Genomic DNA, 15,627 nt, shown 5'->3' on the forward strand with positions numbered 1-15,627 from the left:
GGAAGTTGGGGCTTTCTGCTCCTGGAATGCCTCAGGTGGGAGAATCGGCTGTGCTTATTCAGCAGTAAAATAATTGCACTCTGTGTACGGTCAGAGATGGTTAAAACTTAAAGAATATCAGACAGTGACTCTTGGTCTCTTACAGCTTTTTATCACCATGGTTCACCCACAAAATATGAGCAATTTTCTCTCCATTTTCTGGCGTATAATTTGGGTTGTTTTCTACTTTGTGATTTTGGTATCTTTTAAAATAAAGAACTTTCCCCTTCCCTCTCTTTTTTCTTTTTCTTTTTTAAAGCGAGTTGCATCTACATGACGGAGGAAGGAGCACAGAGGGAAGGCTGAACGTCTAATTTATTTTTAGCAGCCAATTGGAACTTTTTTCCCGAGATGAAGGAGGGAAAGGGGGAAAAAAATTGGTGGTGTACGAGAGAGGCCAGCAGAAGACAGTGTAACCTTTGAGGCTCTGCTGCTTCTGCAAACGCCACCACTCAGCTGCTGAGGCGAGGGTCCAAATGTCCAAACGGCCTCGATTTTCTTTCGGGACGTCCTGCTACTAGTGTGGATTCTGACTGGAGTGATAATGATGGGGCCATACAGCTGCTCCTGCTACCTCTTCCTTCTCCTGCTACCAGGTACCCTTATTCCAGAATATTTAAGCCCATTTTAAAAGACGGAAAGGCTAAGTGGCTGAAGAATTTCTCCTGAAGTTAGGAGAGAACAGGGGGATGGAAGGGGGACAGCTCTATCAAGATACAGGTTTACTGGATGTCATTAAGGGCTCCTGAGTGGGAGGAAAGCAGAACTGACTCAAGGGGAGACCATGTCTCAATCTTGCTGCAATGGACTGATTGTGCAACCAGCCATTCAAAATTCCTTGTGCCTTCCTTTGGCTTAGCCTCTCTGCAAATGGTAGTAGTAGTTGTTGTTGTTTTTAAATCTTTTTATTTTAAGTGTTTCATTTTTTAAAAAAAGCTGACTCATCAGCAAAAAATCGCTCTCTGAGTGGTTTACAAACCACTACAAAAGAGGCAGTCCTTGCCTTCAGGCTTAGAATCTGAAAGAGACACAGCACAGAAGGAAAATGGTTGGGCGGGAGGAGGTAATACACAAGCTCAGGTTCAAGTTGGAGGCAGTGGTGGCCACCAACTTGAATGGCTTTAAAAGAAGTCTGGACAAATTGATGAAGGACAAGGCTATCAATGGCTACTAGCCACAATGGCTACGCTCTCTATGGTTGGAGGCAGTCATGCTTCTGAATACCAGTTGCTGGAAGCCACAGAAGGGGAGAGGGTTCTTATGCTCTGGTGCTGCTTGTGGGCTTCCCACAGACAGCTGTTGGTCCACTCTGTTGTTGCCAACCTAGCAGTTCGTAAGCACACCAGTGCAAATAGATAAATAGGTACCGCTGCAGCGGGAAGGTAAACAACGTTTCTGTGCGCTCTGGTTTCCATCATGGTGTCCTGTTGCGCCAGAAGCAGTTTAGTCATGCTGGCCACATGACCTGGAAAAGCTGTTTGTGGATGAACGCCTGCTCCCTCAGCCTGAAAGCGAGATGAGCGCCACAACCCCATAGTTGCCTTTGACTGGACTTTACCGTCCAGGGGTCCTTTACTTTACCACTCTGAGAATGAGATGCTGAACGAGATGGGCTGCTGCCCTAATCCAGTAGCCTTCTTCTTATGTCCCAGTGATCTGTCTTAAAAATAATGATTTGGGTTCAAATCAGTGCTTTAGAGCATTCATACAAAGAGCTTCGCATCCATGATATCAGTAATCCCTGTGACAGCACTGTGAGGTAGGTCTGAAGCATTATTTTAACATTAGAAATGAAGGTACAGTGGTACCTCAGGTTACATACGCTTCAGGTTACAGACTCTGCTAACCCAGAAATAGTACCTTGGGTTAAGAACTTTGCTTCAGGATGAGAACAGAAATTGTGCTCCGGTGGCGTGGCGGCAGCGGGAGGTCCCATTAGCTAAAGTGGTGCTTCAGGTTAAGAACAGTTTCAGGTTAAGAACGGACCTCGGGAATGAATTAAGTAGGTACTTAACCTGAGGTACCACTGCATTGAAGTGGTGGACGAGATCCAACATCACACCCTGGGATGTTACGAGGTCTCCCTTCCTCTCTTCTCCTCTTCAGCGCCCACCCACCCAAATCTGCTCCAGAGTTCCCCTACCCTGTGGACCAGATTTGGGGGAGGGAACTGAGAAGCTGCCGAGGGGAGAGAAGTGGAACTCTTCTTTAACCAAGCAGGATGTCACAACTGGATAACCCCGAGAGATGAAGTCATGACACGGGCGAGATCTTGTGTCATCTTAAAAAGTAACATATTTGTCAAGGCTGCCTCAAGTCTCAGCTCACAAAAGACCAACGCCTATCTCTTCTTATATACAAAAGTGTTTATTGCAGTTCATTGTTTGCTTCACATCCGAGGCGCGCAGCCCTACGTCTGCTAGGCTTAGACCGCTGAAGTCCCCTCTGAATCCGTCCCTCCCCTGCACCAGTTTAAGAGGCTTGCGCTGCTCCACCTCTTTCTCTCTTTCCTTTTCCGCAGGGTCTTTCTGCCCGCTGGGGTTTTGCCCCTCCTGGATTCCTCTGACGCGGAATCAGACTGCTCTTGCCCCCTCCTGCGGGCTTTGGGACCTGGCCCCTCCTCCGGGCTCCCTGTACTTCCGCGCGCCTCTACATTTGAACTTGGCGCGCGCGCCCAACCTCTAACCTTCCTTTTAACAGCTACACTACTCCCTTCACTACTCCCCTCCCCTTCCGGGAGGGTGGCTTGCTCCGACCTCCCTCCTTTCTCTGCTGCCGGAGCCGCTTCCCCTGATACACTGAAACCTCCACCCCCTTCGCTGCACTCTGGCGGGGAGGCTGGTCCTGACGCCCAGCTGCCACTTTGGGATCCCCCGCTGGCCCCCTGCTCCTGACACGTCCCCCCTGGGGCTCCCCTGGCCTTGACCACCGGCGCCCCCTTCTGGGAATCCTCTGATTCGCTGGAAAGACTCATGGAATCTCTTGAGTCATTGTCATCCTCTTCCTCGCTGTCCTGGGATTAATCCCCATCGCTCTCCATCTCCTGCCTACCCTGTGCCTCTGTCCCTGAACCCCTGACACTGCGGGGTACCACTGCATTGAAGTGGTGGACGAGATCCAACATCACACCCTGGGATGTTACGGGGTCTCCCTTCCTCTCTTCTCCTCTTCAGCGCCCACCCACCCAAATCTGCTCCAGAGTTCCCCTACCCTGTGGACCAGATTTGGGGGAGGGAACTGAGAAGCTGCCGAGGGGAGAGAAGTGGAACTCTTCTTTAACCAAGCAGGATGTCACAACTGGATAACCCCGAGAGATGAAGTCATGACACGGGCGAGATCTTGTGTCATCTTAAAAAGTAACATATTAATTACGGCATAAGCTTTCACAGACTACTTCATCATGCATGAAGTGTTGTCCTGAGCTATAGGTATAAAGACACATCTTTTTTGGAGGGGAAGCAGGGATTGCAAACAGGTTGGAGGGAAATGAAATGTGGAAAACTATTACCTTGCTATACATAAAAGTATATAGCAGTGTTCGCCCACCTGGTGCCCTCCAGATGTTTTGGACTACAACTCACATCAGCCCCCGCTAGCACAGTCATGCCGTAACCCAGTATGTTATGGTTTCAAAGTCCACAATAAAAAGTCACCAATTTAATCTTGGATTTACTCGCACAGAGACCACAAAAGTAACCTGGAGGGAGATTAACTAGGAATAGCTATTGGCCAGATAACATGAACGGCCAGCTCTCTCCCAGCTCTGAGTGGGAGGCACCTTTTTTCTCTCTCTTTAAGAGGGGTCCTCATTTCCTTCTCTCTAGTTATAATGAGAACTTCATCGCTTCTGGTCACTTTTGCCTTCACTGCAGGGTTCCCCCGACAATGTAAGCTCTGCAAGACCTGAGCATGATAAGTTAAAAGAGCTTCTCATGAAAATACACTTTGCTAAACCTCAGCTGCTGGACAGCAGAGATCTAGCATCTTGCAGGTACCAGTTGGATCTGCAAAGCAGAATATAAAAATCAATCTTACACAGTGAAGCCAAGTTTTATTTACGTTTAGAAATCAGCTCTGATTGGCAAAGCTGTCCACTGCCTTTTATTGCATTGGGACTGACAATAACTTTGTTCCATGTTTCCCCAAAACTACATTTCCAAGGGGCTTCTTGAGCCTTGGGGTCAGGAGGAATCACCCCAGATCTTTTTCTTTTCTGGAGCTTACATACATTGCACATCAATAGTTTTGCACAACTTCTGTTCATTTCAGAGGGGCTTGTTTGGAAGAACTTTCTGAAGGTGGATTGTGTCCCTGGGGGTCAGATCCGTCTCATTTCCCACTCTTCCACCCATTAATGGCACCCATAACATCTTACTGGGAGTAAGAACTTGCTTTGTACTACATGGGAACAAAGGAAGCTGCCTGAAGTATAGGTGGGTTCCCACAATGCAAGATGCAGTGATAACAGCAAGAACCTTTTATTGAACTACATGACTGGCAAACAGGGGCAAAGCAACTGCTTATATACATTTCTGAAAGCCTGGGCCACTCCCAGCATGATTGGCTGTCTAAACTTCCAAGCTGCGAATCACGACTCAGAGTTCAAGGACCAATGGCAGAGGCCCAAATTCTGAAATGTTCTGTGATTGGACATCATGTATCGAATCAGAACACAGGAGCTCAGGATCCTTAGTCCAGACTCAAGCTCAGGGAAACACAGACCGCTGAATATATAATACTGCCTTTTCCCTAGCCAGACTACTGACCCATCTAGCCCAGTATTGTTGACACTGACTGGCAGCAGCTCTCCAGGCTATCAGGCAAGAGTCCTTCCCAACCTACACATTTAAAGCTATATCATGCCACTTTAAACAGTTACAGCTTCCCCGCAAGAATCCTAGGAAGTGTAGTTTGTTCAGGGTACTGAGAGTTGTTAGGAGACACCCCCACATTCCCCTCCTGCTTTGGATTCAGCACGGAGCAGGGCATGCCTCTATTTCCCCAGCTTCCAACCTCAGCCAATAATCCTAATCGTACTTCACCTGTAATTGTACTTCAGATTACAGGTGTGTGGGAACTCATGTGACTGGATGAAATTTAGCTTTTCAACAACTAGCATCGCAAGGCTAGACTCCCAGCGCCGCCACCACCACATAATATGCTGGTTTTCTGTGTAGGAGGATTTTTTCTGTATGGATTTGATTGCAGGAAGTGTTCCAGGTGAGACACAGGCAGGGCCACTTCAGCCACACTCATAAGAATGTAAGGAGAGGCAGCTGGATCAGGCCAAAGGTCCAGCATCCTGTTCTTCCAGTGACCAACCAGATACCCCAATGGGAAATCTGTGAGCAGGAGCCAAGCCCAAGATCCCTCTCTCTTCCTGCGGTTTCCAGCAATTGATATTCAGAAGCATTGCTGCCTTCAGTGATGGAGGCAGAGCACAGCCATCATGCCTAATAGCTATCGATAGCCCTTTCCTCCTCATTCTCCATCTCAAGGACATGATTCAAGCAAGTCTCCCACCCTCCTCTGGTCCCTACAATCTGCTTTTCCTCTTTCCCTCCCACGCCTTACTCTTTCTCTCTGTTGACTATTTCTGGACCACTCCCAGCTCTGGAGATGCTGCTAACCAGCTTATATTTTTATGAATGGATATTGCAGGCTTCTTGAGAGCCTTCCTTTTGCAGCACCCGTTGTGATTTAGCAAGCTTGTTTTTGAAGCTTCCTACAAGCCAGGAGGGCAGAAGGGAGGTAGCTTTGGTTTCCATTTATTCCACCAGATCCTCTTGTTCTCCACTCCCCCATTCCCTCCCCCCAAATCTATTGACAATGCTAAGGCTTTGAAAAACAACAAGTCCTTGAAACGTTGCAAAGGATTCTGGGATTCTTCTCTCATATTGTACTTTGCCAGTGTTAAGTATTGCTAATCCTGGCCCTGCCTGAAAAGCTGGAGAGCTTCTGCCAGCTGGTGCTGACAATACTGGGCTAGATGGACCGAAGGTATGAGTCAGTGTTATGCAGCTTCCTGCATTCCTGTGAAAGGTGGGGGGTTAAGTGTAGGAAAATAAATAAATTAAATTTGCCTGCCTCAAGTCTAAATAGAGAGCAGGATTAACAATGGACTTGACTCAAGGCTAATGTTGACAAACATTACACCCCCACGTCAGAGAATTTTGCTCACAGAAACAGAGAAATCAGTTGCATTAGAAAAAAAACAAGATTACAGCTACAGTGGTACCTCTGGTTACGTACTTAATTCGTTCTGGAGGTCCGTTCTTAACCTGAAACTGTTCTTAACCTGAAGCACCACTTTAGCTAATGGGGCCTCCCACTGCCACCGCCGCATGATTTCTGTTCTCATTCTGAAGCAAAGTTCTTAACCCGAGGTACTATTTCTGGGTTAGCGGAGTCCGTAACCTGAAGCGTCTGTAACCTGAAGCATATGTAACCCGAGGTACCACTGTATTAAAATACAGTGGTGCCTTGGTTCTCAAACTCAATCCATTCTGGAAGTCCATTAGACTTCCAAAACGTTTGCAAACCAAGGCTCTGGAAACAATTCCGACAGCCGAAATGGATGTTCGGCTTCTGAAAAACGTTCGCAAACTGGAACTCTTATGCTTTGCAGCGTTCGGGAACTCATTTGTTCGTCAATTAAGCTATTCAGGAACCAAGGTACCACTGTATTGAGTTAGGTGTGTTGATGGATAGAATAAAAAAGAACTTAACATGGTCCTCTAAGACCCACCCCACCTACCAATTTTCTCTTGCTCTGTGAAAAATGAGTTTTAAGAACCAAAGCTCGACAATAGTTTTCTTGACTCCTTCCACTGTGAAATCCTTGTTCTGGTGGAATGAATGAGTTGGATGCTGCCCTTAGTGAGTAAACTCTTATGTCACTACCCCACACAAGCTCTGGGGAAAGAAGGGCACAGAAGCTCATTTTCTTTTTCAGATGGGAATGAAGACTTGGGGAGGAGGGCAAAGTGAAACCTAAAAGAAATTAAGAGCTTAAGAAGAGCCTGCTGGATCAGGCCAATGGCCCATCTCTCCCAGCATCCTGTTCCCACAGTGGCCAACTGGATACTTCATCTGGAAACCCACAAGCAGGATTTGAGCAAAAGATCCCTTTCCCATCCTTCTTGTGGTTTCCAGCAACTGGTATCAAGAAGCATTACAGTGGTACCTCTGGTTAAGAACTTAATTCATTCCGGAGGTCTGTTCTTAACTTGAAACTGTTCTTAACCTGAGGTACCACCTTAGCTAATGGGGCTTCCCGTTGCCGCCGTGCGATTTCTGTTCTCATCCTGAGGTAAAGTTCTTAACCTGAGGTACTATTTCTGGGTTAGCAGGGTCTGTAACCTGAAGCGTCTGTAACCCGAGATACCACTGTACTGCCTCTGACCATGAAGGCAGAGCATAGCCATCCTCCTCCTTCTCCATGAATTAGTCCAATCCTCTTCCAAAGCCATCTAAGTTGGTGGCTATCACTTCCTCCTGTGGGAGGGAGTTCTATAGTTTAACTGTGTGCTGCATGGAGAAGAACTTTCATTTATTTGTCCCGAATCTTCTGAGATCCAGCTTCGTTGTATGTTCTGGACTTGTAGTGTAATTTTCTACTCACCTGTTATGTCACCTCATACTCGCGTTCTCAATACAGTGGTGCCCCGCAAGACGAATGCCTCGCAAGACGGAAAACCCGCTAGACGAAAGGGTTTTCCGTTTTGGAGGTGCTTCGCAAAACGAATTTCCTATGTGCTTGCTTCGCAAGACGAAAATGTCTTGCGAGTTCCTGCGGGGTTTTTTTCCTTTCCCCCCCCTTTTTCCCAAGCCGCTAAACCGCTTATCAGCTGATGGCTAAGCCGCTTATCAGCTGATCTTTAAGCCGCTTAACAGCTGATGCTAAGCCGCTTATCAGCTGATCTTTAAGCCGCTTAACAGCTGATGCTAAGCCGCTTATCAGCTGATCGTTAAGCCGGCTAAGCCGCTAATACTGTAGCGCTAAGCCGCTAAACTTCTAATGGGCTTGCTTCGCAAGACGAAAAAACCCGCAAGAGGAAGAGACTCGCGGAACGGATTCTTTTTGTCTTGCGAGGCACCACTGTAAAATTAAAAGCCCCCAAACACTGCAACCTTTCTTCACAAAGGGATTTGCTCCATCCCCTTTTCTGAACTTTTTCCAACTGTGCAATATCCTTTTTGAAGAGAGGTGACCAGAACTGTCCCCAGTATTCCAAAAGCGGTTGCACCAACAATGTAATGTGTTTGAACTGCCTATAACTGTTCCTTGGACTTCTTAGCTGCTGGAAGAATGTAGGGATAGGTGAATCTGCAAATTTTGGTTTCTAAATTTTCCATTCTTAAATTCAGATTTCCACGTCAGATTTCCACGTCAGTTTAGGGTGATCTAAAAAAGAAACACCAAGTCCTAATGAAAATTTAAGTGCGAATTTTCCCCAGTGTGCACATTTGTATGCAATTTTACCTAATGCACTCTTCTTTTTTTTTTGCAAAGTAACCCTCTATAATGTTTAATCTTTAGTATCTTATTTTCAGTACTATATGCACACTTTACTTTGCATTGCTCTTTACTTGGCGTTGCAAAATTCAGAGCTGTGAGAATGAGTGTGGATTTCTCCAAATAAACATATTTTTGTATGCACTTTAATGTGCATGTTTTTGAAAACAAATTCTCCTAATATGGTGCATTTTTTCTATGTTATTTTCACTAATATGTTCATTTTCATGCATACATACTTTTACCTAACGTGCATTTTTTGCAAACATTCCTTTGTTGGAGAACTGCATTGCAAAATTCAGAGAAGTGCGAATTTTGAAGGCTGGCTGTGTTTCAGTTTGTGCATTATTTAACAAAAATGCAAATTTGGTAGGTTTGCCTTTAAAGGCGAACTCAATAAAGACGTTGTGTCCCATCTCTAGTCAATATTCCAAGACAAAGGCAAGACGGATTGGTTTGAATTCGCCCCCTTTAATTGGTGTTTCCTAAAATATGCTTGTGGGCTATGATTCCTTTGCAAAGCTTTTGCTACACCCACCACAGGAGAAAATAAGCCATTTTGACTGCTCATGTGAGATCTCTGGGAAGCAAGGAGGAGACCAAAATTTTGGGATTTGTGAGGAGAAAGAACCTGGTACCTTTTTCTTAAAAAAAGAAAAAGAAATGTATTTTAAATTGGCAAAAAGACAGCAGTCAAACAAAACAAAACAAAACAAAACAAAACAAAACAAAACAAAACAAAACAAAACAAAAAGTCTAGCAGTATCCTTTTCCCAGTCTCTCTCTCTCTCTCTCTCTCTCTCTCTCTCTCTCTCTCTCTCTCTCTCCCTCTCCCTCTCCCTCACACACACACACACACACACACACACACAAACACATCACTAGCATCAGTGATGGTAGTGGTGACAGCAAACTATGGCTTTTCTGCCCTCCCACACCTCATTGCCATTCCACCCAGCATCTGCCGCCTGAGGCAGATGCCTCACTCTGCCTAATCGTAGGGCCGGCGCTGAACCTATGCAAAGACCCTATGGCTAGAGAGATGAATTAGGAATGGCTTCAGGACTCCACATTAGGAGCCTCCCAGACCCTGAGATTTCAGGGCCCAAACCTGAGATCTAGGGGCAGCACCTGGTGATGTCACAGGGCAGGCCCTGGAGACACAGGTCAATAGGGACGGTGGGGGAGGGAGCAAAGGAGGACCGACCTTCCACTCCCGGAGTGTCTATGCTACAATCTGCAGCCAACTCCTGTTGGGCCGAAGCTTGCAAGCTGCACGCACGGTCTTCTTAATATTTATATTTATTAAATGCCCCTCACACACCTGGAGATTCGAGACCTCCACCTGCCACCTGGAGGGGACCAGGCACACCTGGAGATGTTCAGCTCAGACCTGGAGGTCTGGAACCCCTAAATCGGTGTGAGAAACAATGTATCCAACATTACAGCAAAGTATAGGGCGCACACCTGAATTCTGGATAACATCATGTGAACTCAGGTTTTTTTAAAACACAGCAGTGGGAACGCAGTGAGTGTGCAGAGGGAATCCAAAAGTCTAGGCTGTAAGGCTGTGCTCACTTTCCCAGTAAAGGGGAATGTGAGCAGATCCTTAGAGTCTAGACTTTTGGATTCCCTCCCCTCTCCACCAGTAGTTGAACTACACCAGCCAGCCTGGTGCCCTCCAGATGTTTCGGACCACAACTCCAATCAGCCCTAGTAAAGAGTCCAAAACATCTGGCAAAGGCCAAGCTACACGGTACAAACAGCAAGGTTTGCTTTTGAACTTGTAGTGGAGGTTTGCCGGGCACATTCTCCATAAGTAAGAAGCCGCAATTTATGATATGAGATATATATATTTCAGCTTCTACCAGTCCATGATTGCTTTGCTTGTTTCCGTTTGGCATTTGGAATCTGGGGCAGGGACAGACAGAGGTGCCATTGTGCGAGAGGCACGGACAGCGACACCCTTTCCATACACATCCACTTGCGAGCCAGGAAACGCTTTGCTCTTTTCTCCGGGGCTTTGCCAGATTCTGAGCTGCCGTTGGGAGGGCAGGACTATTGCTGCTGACCTCCGTTTCTGGAAATCGTTCCCTCAGATACTGGCGATGATGACTTTGACGCTACCTGCTTCTGTTTTTCTTCCTTCCTTGCTGACAAAAGCAAAACACTGGCACACTTATTTCCAACAAATAGATTTTGACAGCTTCCATGTTGTCTTTTGCCCCAGGCAGAATGCTAGGGACATTAATACTCATTTTCATATGGAAAGCAATTTGTACAATTTGTATGAAGGCCCTCCAACAATCAGCTATGTATGTATTGTTGGCTAAGCCCAGGTTTCCAGCGTGTAAGAGTGCGTTTCCTTTGCCACGGAGTAACTGCAGCAATTGGAGAGCAGGATTACATTCATAAGATAGTATGGTTGCTCTGTAGGCTTCAGGTCATTTATTTATTTATTGGCAGTATTTATAGCTCACTCTTTATTGAATGTTTTCGATCCTGGAGCTGGAAACAAAGTAATAAAAATAAACAGAGGAAATCAATATACAAAAATTACAAAATCAAATACACAGGACCAATAAACAACATAACCATTCTATCATAAGGTAAACAAACAAAATTACTACAGCATAAATTAATACTTCCAATTTAACAAAATACTACTACTACTAATAATAATGTCAGATAGTGATGTGCAGGTGGATTTGCTGGCCTCCAACATCTCCTTACTGGCAGAGATAGACATCATTCAGGGGTCTTCCCCTCCATTTTACAAATTAAACCACTGCCTTTACCCTGATATCAGATGTGTGTAAAAGAGTGATCCATGGCTAGAGACAAGGGGGAAAGTGAGGCACTCTGCACACGATCAGGAACACTGCCATTTTTACTATTGTCTCAAATGCACCTGGGCTGCAGGGCTGAAAACAGATTCTCAGGCGCAGCTTAATCCTTCTTATAACGACTACCTGCCACAGGAGAACAGAGAAGTCTTTCTGAGCCAGCCAGAAGGGTAAACAATGTTTTTGCAGGGCCAAGATAAACTCTCTGTCCAAATTTCAAATACTGGCCCATGTTTGCTCCTGGCCTTCCCTTCCCTCCAGAGTGCGTTCGCTGAGCGGATGTGGGATTGTGCCGGTAACTTGAAACGGACGAAATTTGTTGGGAACTTTGTGAAAGTTGGATTGGAATTTTGGCTCATAAGGCTGTGCCATGGCGGACTGCGGTGGGTGGGTTGCTGTTTTAGCAGCTGCAAGCATTAGATCGTTTTTCTTATTCTTGAGCAAAGAAACCTCACCCCTCCTCAGCACACACATTCCCAACAACATGGCCGTAAGTTTAGGAGATGCAAAGCAGGCAGATGGCGGTAGAAGGTCTGTGTGAGAGAGTAGTTCCCAAACTGTTTTGAGCAACCACCCCCTTGGTTCCACAAACTCGTGGACATTCAGTTAACGTCAGGGTATGGTCTGGATCTGAAGATTGGGGAATGCAGTTGCAGGCAGATCAATTCCTCTCAGAAGAGGAGGGGGAATACACACCCACACCCACACCCACACCCACACCTACCTCCAGCATTTTCAGAAGCAGAGAGAGAGGCATACATAGACACAGAAGCTGAACAGATTAGGGAGGAGTTACCCAGCTATGAGATAATGACAAGAGATCCAGAAGGGAGGGGGCAGCTGGGAGACACATCAACTGAGAGTGTGTGGAAACCCCCCTCCCCAGGGACTCAGAGGTCCAAACGTATCAGAGAACATAGGAGGCTGAGAGGGGGAGGAACTTCCCATTGGCGCGCTCCTTGCTGCGGAAGTCAGAAGGAGGATTCAGAGTAGGCAACTGATCTTGCGGAAGGTTTTCTGTTTGTGCTTGCAACATGATATTGTAATAAAATGACTATAAAACTATCAACTGCTCGTTAATTATTATCTGTGAGCTACTGAAGGGTGAAGGGAACTCCCACACTTGACAGTTAAGTTGAATGTTGGAAGATTAAGGCGGATAAAAGGAAGTCCTTCCACTGCGTGCAGTTAAACTATGGAATCTGCTCCCACAGGGGGTGGTGATGGGCTCCATCTTGGATAGATTTAAAAGAAGATTGGACAAATTCATGGAAGAGAAGGCTATCAACAACAACTTCAAAACATTAGCCATTACAGTGGTACCTCGAGTTACATACGCTTCAGGTTACAGACTCCGCTAACCCAGAAATAATACCTCGGGTTAAGAACTTTGCTTCAGGATGAGAACAGAAATCGCACGGTGGCGGCACAGCGGCAGCGGGAGGCCCCATTAGCTAAAGTGGTACCTCAGGTTAAGAACAGTTTCAGGTTAAGAATGGACCCCCAGAACGAATTAAGTTCTTAACCCAAGGTACCACTTTAATTGCACATTTATTCAAAATCCAATTAAAACAATTTAGTTAAATAATTGAACAAAATTGATGATCCAGTGATACCAGTTTTTCAAAGTCTGATGGTACCCTGCCAGCACCCCAATTTCTCTTTGTGCTCCCCTAAATAATCCCACGGCCTCCCAGGGGATAGTACCACTCACCTTGGGAATCACTGGTGTGAGGCCATGAGCCCAAGTTCCTGTGATCGACATGTAGAAACAAGTTTCAGCCCACAAAGTTGTTTGTTTATGGACTGACTTTTTTTTTAATAATTAGTACAATTACTGCACATATGTCAAATCATAAGCAAAAAATAAGGTAGGTCCCTCCTGTGAGGAGCTTACAGTTTGAAATTTGATCACAAGAAAGGAAAATACCGGTATATATTCTAAAAATGATTTGGATCCTGTTTTCTGGAAATAATGCTTGCTTTCATATAGGGCTGTATCAAACCACCCCCAAATTAGTGGTTCATCCAGTTTTGGAGGTGCAGTTTTGGAGAGGGATGGCGATTGAAGAACACACACACACCCCACTCAAAACTGCAGCCCCAAACAGTAACCAAAATGATGCTTCCAGGTCCACTACCTGCAAGAGATAGGTGAATTTAGAATAGCTCTTTTCTTTCACTCTCCAAATCCCTTGTTGCTCTTCCTTCCTGCATTTTAGGTGGGGTTGGTCTAGATGATCCTCAGGGTCCCCCAACTCTACAATTCTCTTATTCCAAGCAGTGTCTGCTGGAAATATTTTGACCTGGTAGGGCTGCAATTTTTAACCCTGCCGTTTTCATCCCAGTAGGACTTGTAAAACAGTTATTTAGGAAAGTGTGCCATTCTACACGTGCAGAGTGCTACTGTCTCCTCCTCTCTGAAAAAACAACCCGCCAGATTCTCTGCACATCTATGGAGAGGGAAAGAGGGTCCATGTGCGAGGGCTCAAGTATGATTTTCAGACAAGATTGACTCCACAACTCTTATTTGGAAATTGAGCCTTATCAGATGACATAAGTTTCTGAATCCATGTATTCACCCATTGCCAAAAAAACCCACAGATATAAATGCGAGGAAAATTTTATTCCCGTTGCATGCGGACCCCCCCAAAAAAACCTCTGGGGGGAAATCAGCTTAACTATTCATTATCCAAAACATTTCTCCCCCCCCCCCCATCAAAAAACAAAGAATTCCAACCCAGGGGCTGGGGGAGATTCTTTCCTTTGAGCCAGGACACATCAGAGCATAGCAGAACACATTTGCAGTTCCTGACTCAGTCCTGAAAATGCGGCAAAATAATCTCTGTTCATGTACAGGGTTCATAACGCTAGGTGATTTAATGATAAAAACGGTATTTGCTATAGAAAGAGACTCATAATTGCTGGCTTGCTTGTTCTCTCTCTCTCTGTGTCTGTCACAAAACAAATACTAAACTAACCCCGCCCCCCAGCTCCTCAAAATAGGATTGTTGTTTTTCTGGCTTTCAAGGAAACAACTTTAAAAAAGATAAAGGACCCCTGGACGGTTAAGTCCAGTCAAGGTGACTGTGGGGTTGCGGCTTTCAAGGAAACAGCTCTGAGCATGCTCAGAAGCAGTGTATGATTCTGATAGGCTAATGCAAGCACAGAGGGCTGCTTTTGAAGCATCTCCTACATCTGTTGTAGTGGCTGTGTTGAACAGGTCCCATAGCAACAGACAGAGTAGGAGCTTTTCTACTAGGGCTGACTTTCTGGCAGTCCGATCAGTCACACAGTTTACCAGTTTAGAGATGGATAGGAAGGACCTCTAGCTATATTTCTGGATCACTGGCTGAGTGATGCAGAGAGCTGATTGGCCAGAGAACAGAAGATGGACAAAAATGCCTCAGTAACTTCAAGGAAGTATAAAATGTGTGGGACAAGAAGTAGTGTTTGGCTTTGAGTTTTGGAGGAGGAATTTTTTAAAAAACAAACCCTGTTTGACATTTTTAGTGGGAGAGCTGTGCCACAGTTGTCCAGTGGACTAGCCTCCACTGCCATTAAGGTCTTCAGAGGAAGTTCCAAGTCACACCCTATCTCAGGTTAGCTTGATGAGTATGAGCAGCAGGGGCTTCTCTGTGGTGGCACCTTGGCTCTGGAAATCCCTTCCTGAGGACTGAAACCCTTTCTTCTTTGGGGTTTTGTAAAGAGTCTTTTTACAGTGTATTTGTTTCTGCCTGTGGAATATGAGTCCTGTTGACGTTTATTTTATTACTTTTATTGCTTGTTTTTGGGGGTAATTTTGTAATATTTTGACTCACTCTGTGTGTGTGTGTTTTAATGTTTCCATGAGACAATTTGGAGGATGTCAGATAGAAAAGTGGTTCAGTAATGCTTGGGTTACCTTATAAATAATATAAATCAACACACTCCTGTGTATTGGTGATGGCCTGAGTGCTAGCCAATATGTACCCTCCCTAGCCAGCATAGTGTATATTGGCCCTTCTAGCTTACCTTACTAGGAAGTGCCTGAGTCGCCTCTCACTCAGGCCATGGGTTTTTTGGTTCTAGTTCTGGAGTGCTGTTTGCAGCCTGCCGCACAGCATCTTTTTCCGTTTAGTTTGCTGCCGTTAAAGTTCTTGTGGGTTATGCATCCTCTGCATGACCTTCTGCTCATGATACATTTTGGGCAGATTTTCTCAATCCAAGCTGTATTTCCCACCC

The 15,627-nt window shown here is 45.6% G+C and overlaps 1 protein-coding gene across 1 annotated transcript in view; it reads left to right on the top strand.

Moving 5' to 3' along the window:
* The first annotated feature begins 316 nt into the window (after positions 1-316).
* The window catches only part of ITGA10 (integrin subunit alpha 10), a 61,992-nt gene continuing 46,681 nt past the window's right edge, over positions 317-15,627 (top strand). Inside the window, exon 1 of the mRNA XM_080984204.1 lies at positions 317-635. Coding sequence (XP_080840330.1) covers positions 584-635 — 52 coding nt within the window. The 5' untranslated portion in view covers positions 317-583. The remainder of the gene's footprint in view (positions 636-15,627) is intronic.

Source organism: Podarcis pityusensis, assembly GCF_964106645.2.
Source record: "Podarcis pityusensis genome assembly, chromosome: 16".
NCBI lineage: Eukaryota > Metazoa > Chordata > Lepidosauria > Squamata > Lacertidae > Podarcis > Podarcis pityusensis.